At 64.4% G+C, this 20,331-nt stretch overlaps 1 protein-coding gene across 12 annotated transcripts in view; it reads left to right on the top strand.

Annotated features, from left to right (window-relative positions):
• Positions 1-3,753: 3,753 nt before the first annotated feature.
• The window catches only part of KCNQ2 (potassium voltage-gated channel subfamily Q member 2), a 70,182-nt gene continuing 53,604 nt past the window's right edge, over positions 3,754-20,331 (top strand). For 11 of the 12 annotated variants that reach the window (XM_074406769.1, XM_039479508.2, XM_039479502.2 and 8 more), the window contains exon 1: positions 3,754-4,243. In XM_074406769.1, coding sequence (XP_074262870.1) covers positions 3,948-4,243 — 296 coding nt within the window. In that variant the 5' untranslated portion in view covers positions 3,754-3,947. Of the gene's footprint in view, positions 4,244-14,368; positions 14,663-20,331 lie in introns of those variants that run through there. The other variant, XM_074406770.1, reaches the window with a different exon arrangement.

The raw sequence follows: 20,331 nt of genomic DNA, 5'->3' as shown, positions 1-20,331 counted from the left end.
TCTTGCCGCCCAGGTTGGACTGCAGTGGTGAAATTTTGGCTCACTGCAGCCTCTTCCTCCCAGGTTCAAGTGATTCTCCTGCCGCAGCCTCCCAAGTAGCTGGGATTATGGGTGAGCCACCACACCTAATTTTTGTGTTTTTGGTAGAGATGGGGTTTCACCATGGTGGCCAGGCTGGCCTCGAACTCCTAACCTCAGAGGATCCACCCAGTTCAATCTCCCAACGTGCTGGGATTACAGGCGGGAGCCACCATGCACAGCCCTCATTTTTGTTTTTAATTAATTAATTAATTAATTAATTTTTCTTTCTTTCTTTCTTTTTTTTTGAGACAAGGTCTTGCTCTGCTGCCCAGGCTGGAGTGCAGGGGTGTGATCAGAGCTCACTGTAGCTTCCACTCCTGGGCTCAAGTGACCCTCCTGCCTCAGCCTCCCAAATAGCTGAGACAGCAGGTACCCACCAGTGCGCCTGGTTAAATTTTAGTTTTCTTTTTTTTTCTTTTCTGTGGGACAGGGTCTCACTCTGTTTCCTAAGCTGGAGTGCAATGGTGCTATCGTGACTGGCTGCAGCCTGGACCTCCCAGATTCAAGCGATCTTCCCGCCTCAGCCTCCTGGGTAGCTAGGACCACAGGCAGGCCACCAAACCTGGATAATTTTTGCAGTTTTGTAGAGACAGGGTTTCTATGTTGTCCAGGCTGGTCTTGAACTCCTGGGCTCAAACCATCTGCCCGCCTTGGCCTCCTAAAGCTCTGGGCTGACAGGCATGAGCCGCCTGGCCTGGCCTCTGTCTGTCACTTTTGGTCCTGCCGTTCTCGTGCTGAGCCTGTGAGCCTGGGGTCCTGCACCTGCAGGAGAGCCGAGGAGGGGGTTCCGGAGGCTCCGAACCTGCCCCGCGGCCACACCACATGGGCAGGGCTATCTGTGGCTTCTCCCAGATGTGCTTCAGGCATTGGCTTCCGGCCCCTCTCTGTGCCAGGCTCCAGGGAGGATGGTGGGAGAAGCCCGGGGGGAGCCAGGGCAGCGGGTGGTCCCAGCCCTGGGGTTAGCTTTCTGCTGGGGAGGACTCTGGGGGCAGATGAGCTGGCCTTTGATCCCACGGGAGCAGCCAGTTCTGGCGGCGCAATCTTCATGTCCCCGGCTGCTCAGTGCAGTCCAGTGATGTGGGAGATCCAGCAGGCCTCGAGGTTACTTGCCTGGAGGAGACCAGAGAAGGGGCCGGGCTTTCAGGTTCCTGTGGAGAGGATGGTGCTGGAGGTGCTGAAGGGACAGCACCCTCGTGGAATCCACGGCACCCTGGCCGCCTGGGCGAAGACTGACTGTCTCCCCTGCTGGAGCTGGCACCATGAACGTCTGAATTCTGCTCATCCTCTCTGGAATCCTGTCGATGCAATCTTGGCAAAAACTGCTTGAGCCTGAACGATTTTCCCATCTGTTTTTAAGTAAATGGAATTCCTCCTGTTTGCATGAAATTTACCCCAACTGGGCATTTTCACCACTGGCTTTGCCTGGGCGCAGAGGAGGGGACGGGGGGCAGGCATGCTGGTAACCAGATTGCTGACAATATAGCCCGTGGGTGTGCAAGATACAAAATTAAAAACATAAATGATTAATGAGCTAGCTCTTTGAAAGGACATCCTAAACAAAGGAGGAAGCAGAGATTTTCAAGCCTTGATGCAGGATTCACTTTCCAGAACCTTCCAAGGTGTGGCAAAGCTGCTGGAGCCAACACTGTTTGTACATGAGAGAACCACAAGCTGCTGGGTGCACAGCTCCATCGGCATCCCGAGCCGGCCCCTCCAGCCTGGCCTCTACGGGGGCTCTCAGCCACCCCCAGGAGGCTGTGAAGGCAGCCGATGGCTCCCCGAGGCCTCAGCAGGGTGTTCCCCTTTTTTTTCTGAAAAATGAGACGAGCAGGTTTGTCTCCCCCAATGTCCTGGAACAGCAGAGAGCCGTTATCCTTGCTAGAGTCTCGGTTCTGGGGCATCTGCTGAAACGGGAGCTGGTACTGCTTTTCCTTCAACCTCTGTGGATCAGCCCTGATCTTGGGTCCCGCTTGGCTCTGACTCAAACCTGAGATGCCTGCTTCCTCACGAGGGGCCGTGTGCAGTCCAGGCACTGCCGAGGGGCACCCGGGGTCTGGGGCTTCCACCCACAGGATGAGGTGCCCCAGCCCTGCCGTGTTACATTTGGAGCTACGGCTGCTCCCCTGGATCTTCTGGTGAGTGGGAAAGGCAGCAGCACCCGCCGGCGTGTGCACGCAGACGCCGCGGTACCTTCTTTCTTCTGCACGGAGCGGTCCTCTCCCTCCCCTGAACGGAACAGGCTGGTGCCTCCTGCCTTCACGATGGAGAGAAACCGCAGCCACTTGGGGCAAGCCCACTTGAAGCTGGTAATCACAGCCAACTCGTGGGCAGGGAGGCAGGGAGGCGGGGTCTGCAGCGGGCCCTGGATGTGTGTGTGTGTGTGTGTGTGTGTGTGTGTGTGTGTGTGGCGTGTGCACAAGCTTGTGTAAGCTGCCGCTGACCCCCAGCATCCTGGATAATTCACAGGTTAGCACTTGGCCTGCATCGATCCTTATGTTTTCAGCCAAGTCACAACAACAACAGCAACAACAACACAGGCCCCAGAGTCACAGCTCTGGAGACTAAAGGGCAAACACCACCCAAGGGCTGGCCCCGCGCCAGGGTCAGTGTGGGTTATGAGGAAGTCACCTGCGAGGACAGTGCCAGCCAGTCAGCAGAGGGACTTTCTCTGGGTAGAATTCATGGTGCCAGGCGAACCTGTGAACAGGCTGGGCTCCTGGGTGTGCAGGGGAAGGCTCAGTGGTGGGGCACCCGGGGGGCAGATAGCACGGAGCCTCAGGGGTCCCTTCAACTCCCAGCAGCAGCTCCAGAGGGACCCCTTCCAGGACACAGGGCTCCTGGCCGTGGGCAGGCCACGTCCGCCCACTTGCCTTCAAGGAAACAGCGTCCCATCTGTGCGGGGACAGATCTGACTTCTTTGTCCTGAGGTGTGGCACTCGGCTCCCCACTGGCCTCTCTGCTGCCCTGGGGCCACTCTCCAGTCCCTGACACTGCCGCGAGCCACTTCTGGGGTCTGCAGAACAAAGTCCAGGCCCCTTGAGGGGCTTCAAGTCCCTCTAGGGGTGACTCTCCCGCGGCCCTTTCTCCTCTTCTCGCCTTGGGGCCTCTGCGGATGCCCCCTTTGCCCGGGCTGCTTTCCTTCCAGACACCTCCAGCCTCCGCAGACCCTCCTTGTCCACACCCTGGGGTCTAGGGGATCCCACTGCCTGAGCAACCCTGAGCCAAGAGCATGAGGTCTCCGTGGGCTGAACCCTAACAGAGGCTTGGGGAGGTCCCATACCGCCACCCCTTTCCGGAGGTGTCCACTCCCAGGGTCCAGCTGAGAAGACTCTAGCCCAGGACCCCACTGGGACCCCACAGAGCACTGGGGCCACCGGGAAGGTCCGCTTGGTTGGTCTTGTGAGACTCTAAGGTAACCGCGGGCTCAGTGTGCACACGGCAGGGGTGGGGGGTGGGCAGGCTCAGCCCATAGGTTCTGGTCCTGCCGTCCCCGCTCCCACCCCCTTCCCCCACCGGCGGCGTTGCGAAACGGGGGTCGGGCCTACCCTTCCCCGCTTCCTCTCTCTTCCCCTCCCCTCCTCTCTCCCTTCCCCTCCGCTCCCCTCCCCGCCCCCGTGGCATCGCGGGGGTTAACGCGGGGCGGGGCGGGGCGAGGCGGCGGGCGGAGCCGCGCGGCCGCGGGCCAGGCGGCGAGGTGCGCGCGGAGCGAGGTGGCCGCAGCGTCTCCGCGCGCGGCCCGAGCCCGGCAGGAACGCCGCCGCCTCGGCCATGCGGCTCCCGGCCCCGGGCCCTGGGCTGGGGCCCCCGCCGCCCCCCGAGCGCCGCCCCCGCTGAGCCCGCGCCCGGCCGAGGCGCCGCCCGGCACCATGGTGCAGAAGTCGCGCAACGGCGGCGTGTACCCCGGCCCGAGCGGGGAGAAGAAGCTGAAGGTGGGCTTCGTGGGGCTGGACCCCGGCGCGCCCGACTCCACTCGGGACGGCGCGCTGCTGATCGCCGGCTCCGAGGCCCCCAAGCGCGGCAGCATCCTGAGCAAGCCCCGCGCGGGCGGCGCGGGCGCCGGGAAGCCCCCGAAGCGCAACGCCTTCTACCGCAAGCTGCAGAATTTCCTCTACAACGTGCTGGAGCGGCCGCGCGGCTGGGCGTTCATCTACCACGCCTACGTGTGAGTGGCCGGCGGGGGCGCGGGGCGCGGCGGGCCCCCCTCGGCAACCCCGCCGTCCCCACCCCCGCTCCCCCCCGCCGTCCCCCCCCCGCTCCCCCCCGCCGTCCCCCCCGCTCCCCCCCGCCGTCTCCCCCCGACGCCCCCGGCAGCGGCTGCACCCCCAGCGCGTGGGTCGGAGCGCGTGCGGCGCGTCACTGCGCGTGGGGTCTGGGTCCGGGTCCGGGACGGCGCCCCCCGCCGAAGTGCCGGGCGGAGACGGGAGAGATTTTGGAGAGCCGTTTTGGAGCGCGCAGGCAGGAGGGGGTTCCGGGGTCCGGGGCAGTTCAGGTCGGCGTGCGGGGCTCCGGGCCGGGTCTCGCGCCCCTCCCCCGCGGGACGGAGAAGTGCGGGCGCCCCAGCCCCCTCCTCACCAGGGAGGCCCCTCCCCGCGGCCGCGGCGCCGAACAAAGGACCGGCCGGGAGGGAGGGTGGCGGGCGCTGGGTCCGGGCTTTCGAGGACTCTCGGGGACCCTGGGGGACCCTCGGGGCTGGGGCCGCCCCACCAGGCGGGGGTGGCGGGGAGGGTCTGGGCTCTCCTCCGCCATCCCCCCAGCTTCTGTCCCTCAGGCTGAGGGGAGCTTCTGGGTTGCCGAAGTGGGGGAGGGGCCCTCACATGACCCCCACCCCCCCACCCCCCCCACCCCAGCCCCGGCCGAGCGCAGCCGCCTGTCGGGCCCCGCCGCCGCCGAGGCCCCTCCCCGGCCCCGCGCAGCCCCCGCAGCTTCCGCTCGCGGCGCGGCTCCGACCCCTCTGCAGCCGCCGGCCACCCCCGTGCCCATCTGGGCTCAGGACCCCGTCCTTGGCGGAGCGAGGCCGGGGGAGGGGCTGCGGCAGAGCCGAGACCCCCGGCCCTGGCCCTGGAGGGGCTGATCCCGCTCCCTGGGGGACTCGGCACGGCTGCCTCGGGCCGGGCTGCTGGGGGGCGGCCGAGCCTGCGCTCGTGCGCACACGGGTGCTCGGCGTGTTCCGTGGGCGCGCGCGGCCTCCCCGCGCCAGGGCGCTAGCTGCTCTCGCATCCGAGCTCCACGCGGGCCCGCCGAGCTCTGGGACCGGCCATTTTGTGTGAGAGGCATTTTGGGATGGGAATGAAGAGCTGAGCGGCGATGCGCTGGCCGGGGACCCACCTGGCCGAGTGGGGCGTGTGCCCCGCGAGTGTGCCCCAGCGTGCGTGCGGCCTTGAGTGTGCCCTCAGCAGACCCTCCGTGGAGTGTGATCTGGGAGGATTTTGGGGTAGGGGATGGTCCCAGAGGAAAAAGCCAGGCCACTTGCAGGGGGTCTCTCCTGGGGGCCGCTGGGCATGCAGCCTCCGAGGTGGGCCTGGGACTCCCCAGGCAGAGGCTTCTCCGAGTTCCTGGGTTCCGAGAGGGCATCAGCCCCTGCCGCCCCCAGTGTGTGTCTGGCCTTTCCAGTCCAGGGTCCATGCCCTGCGTCCTGGATGAGCCTCCACGTTCTCGAAACGGCCTCTCCTTTCAGCCCTCACCTGGCTGAGGCCATCGGGGTCTTGGTGGACTGGTGCTGGTCAGTCAGGTCCCAGCCCAAGGTTACTTCCGTGAGGAGGATGGGACGGAGCCCAGCCCACGGCCCTCTTGCCCAGGTGGCCTGGGCCTCGGCGCCCGCTCTGCGTCTGACCTGTGGTGCCGCCAGGGGTTCGTTGTGCTTTGAGTCCAGGACCCCTGGCCGTGGCTGTTCCTGGCCAGCAGCATCTCCTGAGGCTCCTGCCAGGCCAGCAGCTCTCTGCCTGGCCGCCCCTGCCTGGGCCTGCGTTGGTCAGCCCCTCTGTCCCTCTGTTCCTCCTTCCGATTTCTGCCTCCTGAGAGTGACCATGTCCAGAACTGGGGCAAAGCATGGGGAGCCCTTGCATGTGGGGTCTGAGCCGTCTCCCGAGGGCCCTGGGTTGGGAACGCCCCTCTGTAGAGCAGCAGCATGTGGGGATTCTGGGGAGACCTTAGCATCCGAGCAGCCCGCCCTCCCGCCTGCACCAGGCCTCTCAGCTCCTTTGCTCTGAGCACGGGGCTCCCTGAACCTCCCTGAGCCCCCAGCTCCCCGGCCAGGGTGGCTTGGACTCAGGGAGCAGCCCCACTGGCTGGACTTTCTGAGGTCAGGGCCAGAGAGCAGGGTCTCTGGTCCTGCCTCGGGTTGGACACTTGGGGCTGGTCGCAGAGCCTCTGCATACGTCAGTTTTCCGTCCGTAGTATCGGCACAGCTGCTCCTCGCTCTGGGCTCTGTGAAGACCGGCTGCTGGGGTTGTCCCCCTCTTCCAGGCCGGCCTGGTGCCCTCTGTGGAAGGGACAGTCCAGGCTCAGCACTGCTGGCGCAGCTCACCGCCCGGCCCCCACACCCCTGGCATGGAGTTCTCTGCTGTCCCTGTGGCCCAGGGTATCCTTGGGGTGCAGCCCCCCCAACTTGGGAGGCCTGTTGGCCTGGTGTCCTCTGCCGGCCGGGTGTGGACTGGCTTGTGTTACACATTGGCCGTGATTTGTCTGTTTATTCATCAGTTAAATGGATATGGAGCTGAGTTGGGGTGGCGGGGGATGGGGGGTGGGGGATGGCTGGGCTCCCTGGCTGCTCACTCAGCTTTGGCTGGACACAGGTCCCCAGGGCCACACCTGCCTTTTGCCTTTTGTCACCAGTGCCTGGCTTTGTAGAGGTCAAGTTGTGAAAGCCTTTCTGGGCGTCCCTGCTGGACCTGGGGTGGCCACTGCCTGGGGTGGAGAGGGCGTGGCTGCTGCCCCATGACCCCAGGGCTTGGTGGGCATCAGGCCAGGCCCCGCTGCCCCCGGACTGGGGAGAGGCTTTCTCCACCGAGGCTCCTCTGTGGGGAGCTGTGACCTCTGCTCACGCTGCCTGGGAGCTTTCCCAGAGGCTCTGGAGACGGGGCTTCCCTGAGCCAGAAGGGCATCCAAGACCTGCTCTCCGCCTGGTGGGGTGGATGCCGGCCCGGCTCTCCCAGGCACTCCCAAATGGAGTGTGACCGGCAGAAGCCGCCCAGATGCAGCAGATGACATGCCCCCGGGGCTGCCGCGGGGGACCCTGGGCTGGAGCTCCGTGGGGGCCCTTCAGAGCCTGAGCCCCGGGCTCAAGCCTCTCTCTCCTGCTGCCCAACTGCTCACAGCTGGGACGGGCCCGGGCACTGCTGCATCACGGAGTTGAAACTCCTTGTCCAGGCTCTCCGCATGGGTCGCTGGGCGTGCGAAAGGGGGCTCCGCTCCGCTCCCGCTGGCTGCCGGCCTCAGTGACTGCTCAACTCGAGCCCGCCAGAGGGTCACGCGGCCCCATCTCTATGGATGGGGAAACAGAGGCTGCGGAAGCTGGAGGAAGCTCCAGAGTCGTCCTGCGTAACTGAAAGGGGGCGGTCCCGGCTGAGATGAGAGCTTGGGGGTGGAGACTGCTTGATCTTGACAGCAGCCAAGCCACGTTGAGTGGCCAGGGTGAAAGTGTGTTGGGAAGAGGCTGGATGGGCACTCTGACACCGGAGGCCTGTCTGTGGGGCTGGCTCTGCTGTCTTGGCTTTTGGGCCAGGCCTCAGATGGGATCCGGGTGTCAGGGGCCTGTGGCCCTGGGCTGTCTCTCATTTCACTGCAGGGGGTCCCGGGGCTGGAGGGTCTAGTTCAGGTCGCCTGCTGTTGGGGCCCAGGCGATTCCCCCACACAGCCTGGATAACTCGGGTGGTGCTGGGCACAGGTGGCTAGGCGCCTCCTACTCCTTCAGCTCTGAAGCAGGTTCGAGCCCTGGGAGGGCCGGCTGGGGTGGGCAGTGCCAGGCAGGGGGCGGGGGTGGGTGCGGCCGCTCTCTTCTTGGTAGGGCTGCTTTAGGCCGTATCCAGCACAGAGGGGGACCCGGACGGGACCAGGGTCCGGTCTTTGCTGACGGAACATTTTGTGCGGAGACAGACTCAAGTGTTTGAAAGGCCACATTCCCCTTCTTCCTGCAGCTCCCAGGTAGGAAATCCTATGGTGAAAATGCCTCAGAGAGCGGTGGCTTCCAGGGAAACCTGATTTCTGTGGCTCCTCGGGCTTCCCTCGGCGTGGCAGGAGGTCTTGGGCCCCCTGTCAGGATTTCTGTCCCTCACCAAATAATTTAAATTGAAGTTACTGTGGAGTGATAAAATATTTCATTTTATTTTTTATTTTTGGAGATGGTATCTCACTGTGCTGCCCAGGCTGGAGTGCAGTGGTGAGATCTCAGCTCACTGCTACCTGTGTCCTGGGTCAAGGGATTCTCCTGGGTCAAGGGATTCTCCTGCCTCAGCCTCCAGAGTAGCTGGGAATACAAGCGTGCACCACCACACCCTGGTAATTTTTGTATTTTTTAGTACAGACAGGGTTTTGTCCCATTGGCCAGGCTGGTCTTGAAGTCCTGACCTTGTGATCCGCCCGTCTCAGCCTTTCAAACTGCTGGGATTACAGGCATGAGCCGCTCCACATCTCCAGGGAGTGATAAAATATTGTAAATGACTCTCCCTAGGTACACGGTGGAGTCAGTCACGGTGCACGTTCTGTGTCTGGAAGAGGATGGGAACACTAGTGGGTTAGCAGGAAGCTCCTGATCATCCCACAGGTCACAGCAGGGAAAACCTCATTTATTAGAAATCGCTGCAAGCCAATCTCTGCAGAGATGTGGCCTGTACAGAGGCCCCGGTAGCCAGGACGTGGGCACTGCCGGGGATTCTCGGCCTCCCCAGTGCCGACCACACGGGAGGCCTGCCTCCAGATTTGTAAAGGCTTGGATCTTGGAGTGTGTTGAACTGTGGTCACTTCTGAGCACAGGCTGAGTGCGGTCGGGGGAGTGTCTGCAGATAGGCTTTTGATCAATAAACGAACGAATTGATGGATCTCCGTTACTCCCTGTGCTCCTGACACGCCCATGCCCTCTGTGTGCACTCGGCGAGACTGTCTGGTAGCTGTTCCCAAGAGCACGGGCCAGCCTCAGCCCTGTAGGAAATGACATTCCACAGACGCAGGAGCCGGGCCAGCCTCAGCCCTGTAGGAAATGACATTCCACAGACGCAGGAGCCGGGCCAGCCTCAGCCCTGTAGGAAATGACATTCCACAGACACAGGAGCCGGGCCAGCCTCAGCCCTGTAGGAGTGACATTCCACAGACGCCGGAGCCGGGCCAGCCTCAGCCCTGTAGGAAATGACATTCCACAGACGCAGGAGCCGGGCCAGCCTCAGCCCTGTAGGAAATGACATTCCACAGACACAGGAGCCGGGCCAGCCTCAGCCCTGTAGGAGTGACATTCCACAGACGCCGGAGCCGGGCCAGCCTCAGCCCTGTAGGAAATGACATTCCACAGACACAGGAGCCGGGCCAGCCTCAGCCCTGTAGGAAATGACATTCCACAGACGCAGGAGCCGGGCCAGCCTCAGCCCTGTAGGAAATGACATTCCACAGACGCCGGAGCCGGGCCAGCCTCAGCCCTGTAGGAAATGACATTCCACAGACGCAGGAGCCGGGCCAGCCTCAGCCCTGTAGGAAATGACATTCCACAGATGCAGGAGCCGGGCCAGCCTCAGCCCTGTAGGAAATGACATTCCACAGACGCCGGAGCCGGGCCAGCCTCAGCCCTGTAGGAGTGACATTGTACCTGACATCTCAGCGTCACAGACAGAGCCCAGGCGGGACCTCGGGCAGTGCTGAGTCAGAGAACTGCTCCGTGTGCGTGTCTGTGGATGTGGCCCCACTCCCCTCTGCCTCCGTCCTGTGAGACGTGCCCCTGTGTGGCTGTGACCTGTGAAGACTGTTCCCAGGGTCCTGCGTTTGTCACAAGCAGGGGTTGGGGGCGTGAGGCTCAGGGGGGCAGGGCTGGGGCTCGGGCTGGGGCTCTGGCTGTGGTCCCAGACCCGAGTTTCCTCGTCTGCACGGTGGGGGCAGCCGTTCTGCGTCTGCCTCGCGTGATCGCCAGGCACTCCACACGACGCCTGGCATGACGTCCACAGAGCTCAGCTGTCGCCGTGGCCTCGAGGTGTGTTCAGAATGGAGGCCTCACCCTGGCGGAGCATGGAGGCCAGGAGGGAGGCTGCCGGCCAGTCCGTCTGTCTGAGACTGGGTCCGATCCTCAGCGCCGCCGGCCGGCGGCTGGGCGGTGACGGGGAGGTCTGAGCTGCGGTTCAGGGCAAGGTCCTGGGTTGACGCTCCAGCGTCGGGAGCCTGCCTGCTCGTCATGTGGGACTGGCTGGGCAGCGAAGGTGCCTGCCCTGCGTGTGCCCAGTGTTCGGGGGTGTCCTTCCTCCTGTCCTGGCTTCTGGCATGTTCTCAGCATCCTGAGCGTTGAGGCTTGGAAGACAGGGACGATCTGTGGCTTGAGACACAGCAGTGAGGGCAGGTTTCACCGAGAGCCGCGGAGGCCGTGTAGGAGGAGGAGCAGCGGGGCAAGTTTCTGGTTTCCACGTGGGCTGCGCCAGAGAACCCCCAGGACGCGTCAGCCCTAACGCGGGTGCAGCAGGGAGGCCGCCTTTAGCGGGAAGTGTGGGGCTACGGCCGCCCTGCTGGAACCTGGGTGCCTGTGGCCCGGCCGTGTGCCTCTGCAGGGCTGGAGCTCCGCTCTGTCTTCCACAACCCTGGCAGCCCGGGGGTCGCCAGCGGCGCCTCGCTGAGGGAGGCCGTGCACGTGGTCGGCGGAGGAGGCGCGGCCTCCTGTGTGTGGTGGGCAGCACCCCTCCAACAGCTGGAGGAGGGAGCGGCTCGGGAGGCTGCCTAGCAAGTGGGTCGGCCTGGAGTCTGGGACATGGAGGGTTAGAGTTTTTGTTGTCTGAAGCTGGGATGGGTCACACTTTTAATTCATTTGGGAGGAAATGGGGTGAGGAGCCCTGGCTCTTGCTGCCCTGATGGGAGCGCGCTGAGGTCTGGCAGGCCAGAGAGCTGCTGGGACGGCCTCAGCCCCAAACCCGCGTCTGTTGCTTCTGGGGGCCCAGCCAGAGGTTTCCCAGTGAGAGCTGTGGGGTCAGCACTTCTGAAGTGACGTGCCTGGGGAGTTTGTGTGGCTTCTCTTTCTCTGTGAGCCGCTCTGAGTCGTCCTGTTGAGTGTTCTGGGGTCATGGGCATCCGCAGCCCATGGAGAGGCTGGGGCGTGTTGGGGAGGCGCCCTGGGAAGGGCAGGGGAGCCCCCTCAGAGCCATGGGGACGGCTCCCTGCGCAGGGCTTGGCTGGTCGGCGGGCAAGTTTGAATGCTGGTCAGTGTGCCCCTGGTTCCTAAGTCAGCGGGCCCCGGCCCCGGGCACTGAGCGGCTGGTTCTGGAAGCCCTTTCCTGTGGAGAGTGGAGCCGGAGTGTGGAGTGCGGGCCCAGGGCCGTTCCTGCGTGGGGCCAGAGTGCAGGCGCTTGCTCCTGTTGGCAGTGGGCCTGTGCTGTGCTCCTGGGCCCCCCGCTGGAGGCCTCGGTCTTGAAAGGGGCCCTCGCCCTTGGGTGCGGGCTGCCGTGCGTCGGGGTGTGGCTCACCGATCCTCAGGACAGCGTGTGGTCCAGGACGGGTGACAAGAGCTCTCCACGGAGCTTCACGTCCCTTCTAAACCACAGACCCCGTGCCCGGTGAGGGGCTGGGGTGGGTGAGGCCTTGGGCACTTGGAGCCCCCTCCGCCCCAGGAGGCGTCTGCTCGGGTGGAGAGGCGGGCCTCCGGGAAGGCTTCTCCCGGGACACTAGCTGCCCGGAGCTCCCAGTGCCAGCAGCACAGCCAGCCCTGGGCAGGGGGTGTGGGTGACCTCTTGCAGGGGAAGGGGGGGTTTGGAACATGGCCGCCTGGCTTTGGGATGAGGATGTTTTCCAGACGTGCTCCAGAACTGTCATTAGGCTCCACTGCCTGCCCAGCTTGAATAAAATTAGGTCTTTAATTTTTTTGGATTAGCGGGAATAATTCTGTGGATGCACAGTCCTGTGGAGAGCTGGCTCAGCATTCAGAGTCTCCGACCCCTGAATCATCTCAGTGTTGGGGGGGAAAGCTCCTGGGGGGGCGGGACGTGCTGGGCTCCAGGCTGCCCGGCCTGCAGGGAGCCTCCTTCTGGAATCTTCCTCGGTAGCTGGACGTGGAGGCGTCTGCCTGCCTCTGCCTGCCCCCCGCCTCGTCCTCAGGCCTTCTCTAGTTCCGCTCCTTCCCCCGGAGCCCTTAGCCTTGACCTGAGCTGAAGACCTGAGAACTTTCCAGTTTGCTTTTCTGTTTAGGCTTGGAAAACACAAGGGAAGGGTGAGTGGGAGCAGAAGCCAGGTTCTCCCTGGCTCCCCGTCCTGGGAGGAGGTGGGGAGAAGCTTCGGGCAGGGATGAGAGGTTGGGGTCCCTGCTCCGAGGGGCTGTGGGTGGAGGCTTCGAGTGCCTGCTTAATGTGTTTCTGGCCCTGTGTGCGGGTGCAGGGCTCTGAGCTGGGGCTCAGGGTGCAGAGGGCATGTGCCTGGACTTTCAAGTTTGTCCATCGTGGAGACTGAGGCCAGGGGAAGGGCAGTAGCGATCAGCCGGCTGGGGTCGCTTCCCTGGAGGAGGGTGGTTAGGGGCATTGCAGAGCGTTGCCCCAGGTTGGAGCAGGAGGTGGCCTGGAGTCCCTTTTGCAGACCGGATGGTGCCAGGCAGGGCCTGATGTCTGAATTGTGTTATTTATTTACTCTGAGAGCAGGCATGCCTCACTCTGTGGCCCAGGCTGAGTGCCGTGCTGTGCCCGTAGCTGAGTGCCCATAGCTCACTGCAGCTGGGAAGTCCTGGGCTAGCTCGAGCCTCCTGACAGCTGGGAGATGACCCCCTTCTTATCTGTTCTTCCAGAATAGATCAGATTCACATGACACACCCAGGCACACACGCGCGCGCGCGCGCACACACACACACACACACACACAGAAAAGATATCCTTGGAACCCTGGACTGTATAAAATGACATCCAGCCAGGGTGATTTGCTTCCTACTTGTGGCCGTGTCTCCGCCCTGTCTGCACGGCGCCTCTCCTAGGGCAGTTCTCTGCCCGGGTCCGCCACGGTGCCTCTCCTGGGGCCGTTCTCCGCATGCGTGCCTCAGTGCAGCACTGTGTGTCTGTGTTCACTGACTCCTCACACGTGTGGACCGCTCCATGTCCTGCCGTGTGCGTGTGGCCGTGCCTCCTCTGCCCTGCTCACGACTTCTCTGACCAGTTCGCACTGATGGGCCCTGAAGCAGGTGCTGGGACTTTGCCGCTGCGAATGGTGCTGCAGGGGGCTCCGTGGATGCCTCTACACATGTGCAGGGTGAATTCCTAGAAGCCGTCTGGTTGCTGTAAAAATGTTCTCATCTCAAAGGGTGCTTCTCCTTGGACCAAATGTGCAGAGAAATTAATGCTCACTTTTCCTGTCATTGAAAAGTTACATTTTTGTGGAAACCCATCCAGGCTGGAGACAGAAGGTGGGTGCAGAGAAGGGAGGCTCTGGGCCCCACTCTTGGCCACTTGCTGCTCATGTGGCTGATGTGGGAGCAGATGCCCTGCTGCCTGGGGTAGGTGCTATCTCTGGCCTCCTACCTGGCTGGGCACTGGGACCACTCTTGGGAATGGGGGGGAAGGGGTGTGGCGGGAGTGGGGAAGAGAAGGGCCTCCCAGGGTGCTGGCCGTGGTCCTGACCAGGAGCTGCAGCTGTGGCTCCTCGTGGGCCAGAGCTCTCTTGGTGATTCCTGGCATCTGCCCCGGCCACAGAGTCGGGGGCTTGGCTCACCTCCGGGTGGCTTCGGGGAAGGGCTGGTGTTTGGGAGATGCCTGCCTGAGGAATGACTGCAAGGCGCTGCTGGGACGGGGTCCCCGGCCGGCTTCTCTCCTCTGCAATTAGAGCTGAGCCAGCTTCTCCGAGACCATCCCCTCCCACGGGTGCTGTTTAATTAGCCAAGAGCTGAGCTGAGATCACGTGACAGAAGTGGGGGGCCTCGCCTGAGCGGTGGGCCGACAGGACCATGTGTGTCAGGGTGAGGGGGTCTGGAGGCCCCTGCTGCCCTTCGTTTCTTAAATAAACACTTGGTCATGGGTTATTTTCTTCTCTTTACAAAGATAAGCACACCCACTGCAGCAGACGGGGACATGTGGGAAGCAGGGAGGGACGTCTGCCCTTCCTGATTTCTTCCCAGGCGCCCGTGCCCGCCTGTGCCCGCCCGTGCAGTTCCGAACAGAGCAATATTCAAGCGGAGCCATCCTTGCAGTGTTGACGGCGTCTTGTCCGGACTTCTCACGGGCGAGATGAGCCCCTCGAGCTGGGTGGTCGCTGTCTGATCGGGGGCTGCTGCCACGCCTGTCCGGCCGCCTGTGGACACGGGTAGCCACAGAGTCGCCGTGTGGTGGGCGTCCCCACATGGATGTCGATGCCACGTCTGTCCTGGGGACGTGTCCGCATGACTTGGGGATCCAAATGTGTCCCGTCCAGGCCGTGCTGCAGGCCCTGGGTCTGCCTGAATGTGAGTAGGTAACCAGGACCCGCTGAGGCAGCCCTGACCCCTGTGCTGCCTCACCAGGAAGGCTGGTGACGGGAGAGGGGGGACCCAGGCTGGGCCAGGAGGGGCTCATGTTGGAACGAGGTTCTTTCTGTGGGGTGAACCCTCCGTCACAAGAGGTGTGCAAGTGGAGGCCGAGAGAGGGCATCATCAGGACGTTTGTGGGGGCCAGGGACTGGAGCCGTGAGCCGTGGACCAGCTGAGGGCACTGGCCTGCTTGGAAGGGGGTTAGGCAGTGCTGTCCCCCGGGGGCCTCGGCAGGAGGGTCTCTGTTGAGATGCCCTCAGCATCTGAAAGGTTTTGGGTGGGGCCGACGGGCAGCTTGAGCCCATGAAGGGAGCATGGGGTTGCTCAGGAGGAGTCCCCTTGTTGAGGAGGGAGCCCCTCCACACCCCGGCTCCCCGGGGGCGTTTCTACCTCTTGAGGCCTTTGCTTTTGGAAGCTGCCAAGGGCCTGGGCAGGGCCAGGGTGGGACCTGCAGTGTCGGGAGCGCAGGCCAGGCTGAGCAGGTCCCCCCAGGAGGTGCCAGGGACGGGGGCATGCATGGCAGCTCCGGGTCACAGGTCTGAGGAGGAGTAGGCTGGGCCGGAAGGGGGACACTGGCCAGGGCCAGAGCCAAGCTTCAGCCACAGAGGGAGGGGCGATACCGCAGCTCACAGGGGCCCCGGGCGCTGTCTGCTCCCTGGGGTGTAAACGTATCCGTCCACACTGCAGCTTTCCTGCGGGGGCTGCAGCATCATCGACTCGGGGTCTGGAGGGGACGAGGTGTGGTAAGCGTCGGCACCCCCTGCCCAGACCCGCCCTGTTCCAGAGAGAAACTGAGGCACAGGTGGGTGCCTTGGGCCCAGAGCCACCGATGGACAGGCAGGTTGCCCTCGTGCATGGGACTTTGCCGCTGCGAACGGTGCTGCAGGGTGCAGCTGTCCCAGACCTTGACGACACGCTCTGTTTATTTTCTCTTTTAAAAATAGAAGTTAAATTCTCCCAACATACAGATAGTACTTTAAAGTGAGTAGTTCACAGGCGTTTAGAGCGGAGGATTTCGTGACGGTCTGCCACCACCAGCCCTGTTTGAAAACTTGTCACCCCACGCGGACACGTGACCCCCACAGCCGCTGGTCTCCTTCCTGTCTCTGCGACTTGCCTGTTTCATCCTATTTTATTTATCTTTGAGACAGGGTCTCTTTTGGCCCAGGCTGGAGGGCAGCGTCGCAGTCACAGCTCACTGCAGCCCCGGCCCTGGACTCGGGGATCCCCAGGCCTCTGCCTCCCGAGTAGATGGGACTGCAGATGCCTGCCACATCTGGCCAGTGTAAACAAAGTATTTGTAAAGGTGGGGTCTCACTGTCACCCAGGCTGGTCTCGAGCCTCGCCGAGCGCTGGGAGTACAGGTGTGGCCGCCGTGCCCGACGTTTCTCGTGGGTGGGGTGGCGTCCGTGCCCTTTTGTGTCCGGTGCTCCGGGCTGGGCCTGCCCTTGGGTCCGTCCCTGCGTGGGATCGAGAGTCACTGCCTCATCCTCCCTGTGGCCGGACAGGTGGGCCTGTTGTCCACTCACTCACCGGCTGGACGTTGGGTTGCGTCTGCCGTGAGGCTGCCGTGGACAGGCCTGAGCGTCTCTGACACACCATCATTCCTCTTGGGACGAGGCCTGCGCCACGTGCGTTCAGTGCCCTGGGTGGGGCGTGCCCCTTCTCATCTCTGCGCCCCCAACCCACACAGGCCCCCTCCCGGGCCCTCGCCCTGCTCTTCCTGCTGTACGGAAGGTGGTTCCGTCATGCCTGGGTGTGGGCCCCGGCCCAGCCGCCGGCCTGGGCTCTCGAGCGGGCTCAGCTTGGCCAGGGCAGGTCTAACTGCTGCCAACCTGGATGTGGGGTGACCCCTCCATGCAGGTTCTGGGCTGTGCACTTGGAGCCAGTGTGAGGAGAGGATGTGGGGCCTCCCTCTGGGAGGGTGAGCAGACCCCTGCCCTGTGGGTACAGCCCTGTGGGGCTCAGGCCCCTGGAGAGAGAGTTGGGGGCCTCTGGGTGAGGGAGGGTCGGGCAGCTTCTCAGAGAGGGTGACCTGAGAATGAAGCCTGGGGAATGGGGAGGCGGGCGGGAGAGGATTCCAGGCAGCAGGACGTGCGTGTGTAAAGATCCAGGGGCAGGGAGGGCGCTTGCCTGAGGCAGGAGGGGAGCCGGGTGAGTGGGTCGCACGGGGTCCACCACGGGGGACTGCAGCGGCCTCCAGGGCCAGGCCGGGCCGGGTCTGTGCTCGGGGCCTGGGGCTCACCTAGGCTGGCTGCCACTCCCACCCAGCTTCTCCACCTGCTTCTGGGATCAAAGTGGGGTGTGGCTGGGACAGGGATACTCCTCTATGGGCTGAGTGGGGATGCCTTTGGCTGGAATGGGGCAGTGGAGAGTGGGCAGTTGGGGCATGCTGGAAGGAAGAGCCAAGTCCCGGGGACCCCAGGCCAGGGGCTGAGTCCAGGGAGGTCAGGGGGACGGGTGATGCCGATGGGGAGGGGGGCCGGGGCCTCTGCCTGGGGTGGGGATGGGTGGGGTATATGGGATGGGGAGGGAGGCCGGGGCCTCTGCCTGGGGTGGGGATGGGTGGGGTATATGGGATGGGGAGGGAGGCCGGGGCCTCTGCCTGGGGTGGGGATGGGTGGGGTATATGGGATGGGGAGGGAGGCCGGGGCCTCTGCCTGGGGCCAGCTGGGCACTTTGGCGCGGGTCTCTGTCCAGCACGTGTGATCTGGGTGGGACAGGCGGCTAACGGAGAACAAGTGAGTCCTGCGGAGCTTCCGTCTCCAGGGACCGTGAGCAGGCGCTGCTCAGTCACGAGGCCGTGCCGGGAGCTGATTTCACTGTGTGCTGAGCCAGCGAGTTTCCTGCTAGGGCCTGGGAGTCTGCCCACAGCTGCAGCTCCCCAAGCCCTGGGTGCACTGCAGATGCCCCCTCTTTCTGGGGTGCGGTGAAGGCCCTGGAAGGACCTGTGGTTGCTGCGGCAGGGCTGGGGTGTGCTGTTTGGGGGGCTGGGGTCCCTGTGAGCCTTGGGCATCCGCTGTGGGAGTGGTTAGGAACCCCCGCCTCCTGCTCCTCCACTACTGTTCCTGAGGGAGCCACAGCTGGCTGAGGGAAGCAGCCATCCTGGGCCGGGGTCACTGGAGGCATGGAGGGCCCCCTGAGAGCACTTCCCTGCCCAGGGTGTTGCAGGGAGGGCTGGAGGTGCCGGGTGGGCATGGACAGGCCCAGGCCGTTGGGAGCTGTGAGCGCCAGGCCAGCAGCTGGGCTTTCTGAGGCCTCCTGACCTGTGGCCTGTCAGGGTCCAGTTGAGCACCCAGTGTCTGGGGGCTCAGTCCTGAGGCCCACCTGGGCTCCTCGCACCCCTGCCCCGTGGCCTTAGGCTCAGGTGGGTGCTGCCGGAAGCTGCGAGTGAGGGTGGACCCGGCCTGGCAGGTGCAAGCGACAGAGTGCCGGACAAGAGACAGTTCCGTGTGGGGGTCTCTGTGGGCAGTTGTGCACCGAGTGTGGCCGGTGCCCCTCCAGCCCCGGCGGTCTGCAGCGATCGATCACCCCTGGGTCACGCCTGGTTCACATGTAGACGCCACCAGCGGTGCCGGAGCCCGTCGCTTCCGAGGTGGGAGGTGGCGTGCGTCCTGGAAGCAGGGCAGTTCATTAGACGGTGAAATTAGATTCCACGTTGCAGCCGAGGCGGCCGGCTGATGGACGAAGCGAGCAGGGCCCCCAGGGAGACCCGCGCAGTCCTGGACCTGGCGCCTGCTGCGGCCTCCCGCTGGCTTCCTGCTCGGCCCCGGCCTTGCTGTATTCCCAGGCCCCAGCCCCGGGGAGGCTGTGCAGCCTCAGCAGCGGGGACGTTATTCTGGACACGGAATTTCTGAAGGAGGCTGCATGGGACCCCCAGGACCCCCTGCAGTGGGAGCGGTGTGCAAGGCGGGGCGCCTGCTCCGGCCAGACCCTGAATGGGCCTCTCCTTAGAGCCTCTGCTTTCCAGTCTGTGAAATGGGCACATGAGCGTCTTCCTGACCGTAGGGTCGCTTCCCTCCTGGCGGGCAGTGCGTGAGCTGAGCAGCTTAGCCCGTGGGACTGGGAGTGGGGTCCTGATGCCGGGGCCCCTCCTGACCCAACGGAACGCCGGCTCTGAGGCAGGGGCAGCGGCTGAGGGTGGTAGGAGGTGGCGACGCGTTCCCTCCTCCCTGCCTGCCCGTCCTTCACCTGTGCGTTTTCATTTCACTAAATACGCGAGAGGAGATTGACAGCCTCGGCCGACTCGGAGTCAGCCGCTGGGAAGGGCCCGACGGGAGGATCCAGGACCACAGAGTGAGGGGGCGGGGCCGCGGGAGGATCACAGTGAGGGGGCGGGGCCGCGGGAGGATCACAATGAGGGGGCGGGGCCGCGGGAGGATCACAGAGTGAGGGGGCGGGGCCGCGGGAGGATCACAGTGAGGGGGCGGGGCCGCGGGAGGATCACAGTGAGGGGGTGGGGCCGCGGGAGGATCACAGAGTGAGGGGGCGGGGCCGCGGGAGGATCACAGTGAGGGGGCGGGGCCGCGGGAGGATCACAGAGTGAGGGGGCGGGGCCGCGGGAGGATCACAGTGAGGGGGCGGGGCCGCGGGAGGATCACAGAGTGAGGGGGCGGGGCCGCGGAGGATCACAGAGTGAGGGGGCGGGGCCGCGGGAGGATCACAGTGAGGGGGCGGGGCCGCGGGAGGATCACAGAGGGGGCGGGGCCGCGGGAGGATCACAGTGAGGGGGCGGGGCCGCGGGAGGATCACAGAGGGGGCGGGGCCGCGGGAGGATCACAGAGTGAGGGGGCGGGGCCGCGGGAGGATCACAGTGAGGGGACGGGGCCGCGGGAGGATCACAGAGTGAGGGGGCGGGGCCACGGGAGGATCACAGGGTGGAGGGCGGGGCCGCGGGAGGATCACAGGGTGGAGGGCGGGGCCGCGGGGCTGACCCCGGGACCCTGACCCGTCCTACACCGAAGCTTCTTCCCCAAGCCTGTGAAGTGAGTCAGGAGCGGGGTGGTGGCGGCTGTGTCATGCTTTCCCGGAAAAGAAATAACCCCTTCAACCGGATTGGAGGAGGAAGGCGGGGGAGACCCGGAAGCAGAGGAGTCTCCCTGGAGGTGGGGACCCCGAGTGTGCAGGAACGTGCTCGGATGCCCTTCTGCGTCTCAGGGCCTGCGGGTCCTGGCGGCGAGGGCGGGAGACAGGACTGCGGCCTGGCCGTCGCTGGGCACCCCTCTGTCCCGGTGACGCTTTGGTCCCTGCCGCGGGTCCCTTCCTGCCTGACGGGTTCCTCACTGCCTGACTTCTCCTCTTCGGACTTGGGTCTCGGTTCCCAGGAGGGGCCCCCACTGCTCGGTGCTGAGGCTGTGACTGGATGTGGGGAGCCAGATCCCCACCATGGCCTCTTGTGCTGGGCACGGAGCCAGGCTGTGTGTCAGGACCTGTGGGGAGCCCCAGCCGACGCCTACGGTCCAGGTACCCCCCTGCCGCTCTGCTCAGGGGTGGGTGCCAGGGCTCTGTGGGTCCTTCCTGACCCCACCCCGGCACTGCCCCCGAATCTGGGGTGGGTACCAGCTACGTGCCATGCCTTGTCGCCTTGGCAACGGCTGCCGACGAAG

Source organism: Saimiri boliviensis, chromosome 9 (genome assembly GCF_048565385.1).
Source record: "Saimiri boliviensis isolate mSaiBol1 chromosome 9, mSaiBol1.pri, whole genome shotgun sequence".
In the NCBI taxonomy this organism is placed as follows: domain Eukaryota; kingdom Metazoa; phylum Chordata; class Mammalia; order Primates; family Cebidae; genus Saimiri; species Saimiri boliviensis.
The sequence above is the reverse complement of the archived record's forward strand: the minus strand, read 5'-3'. Positions and strand labels throughout refer to the sequence as shown.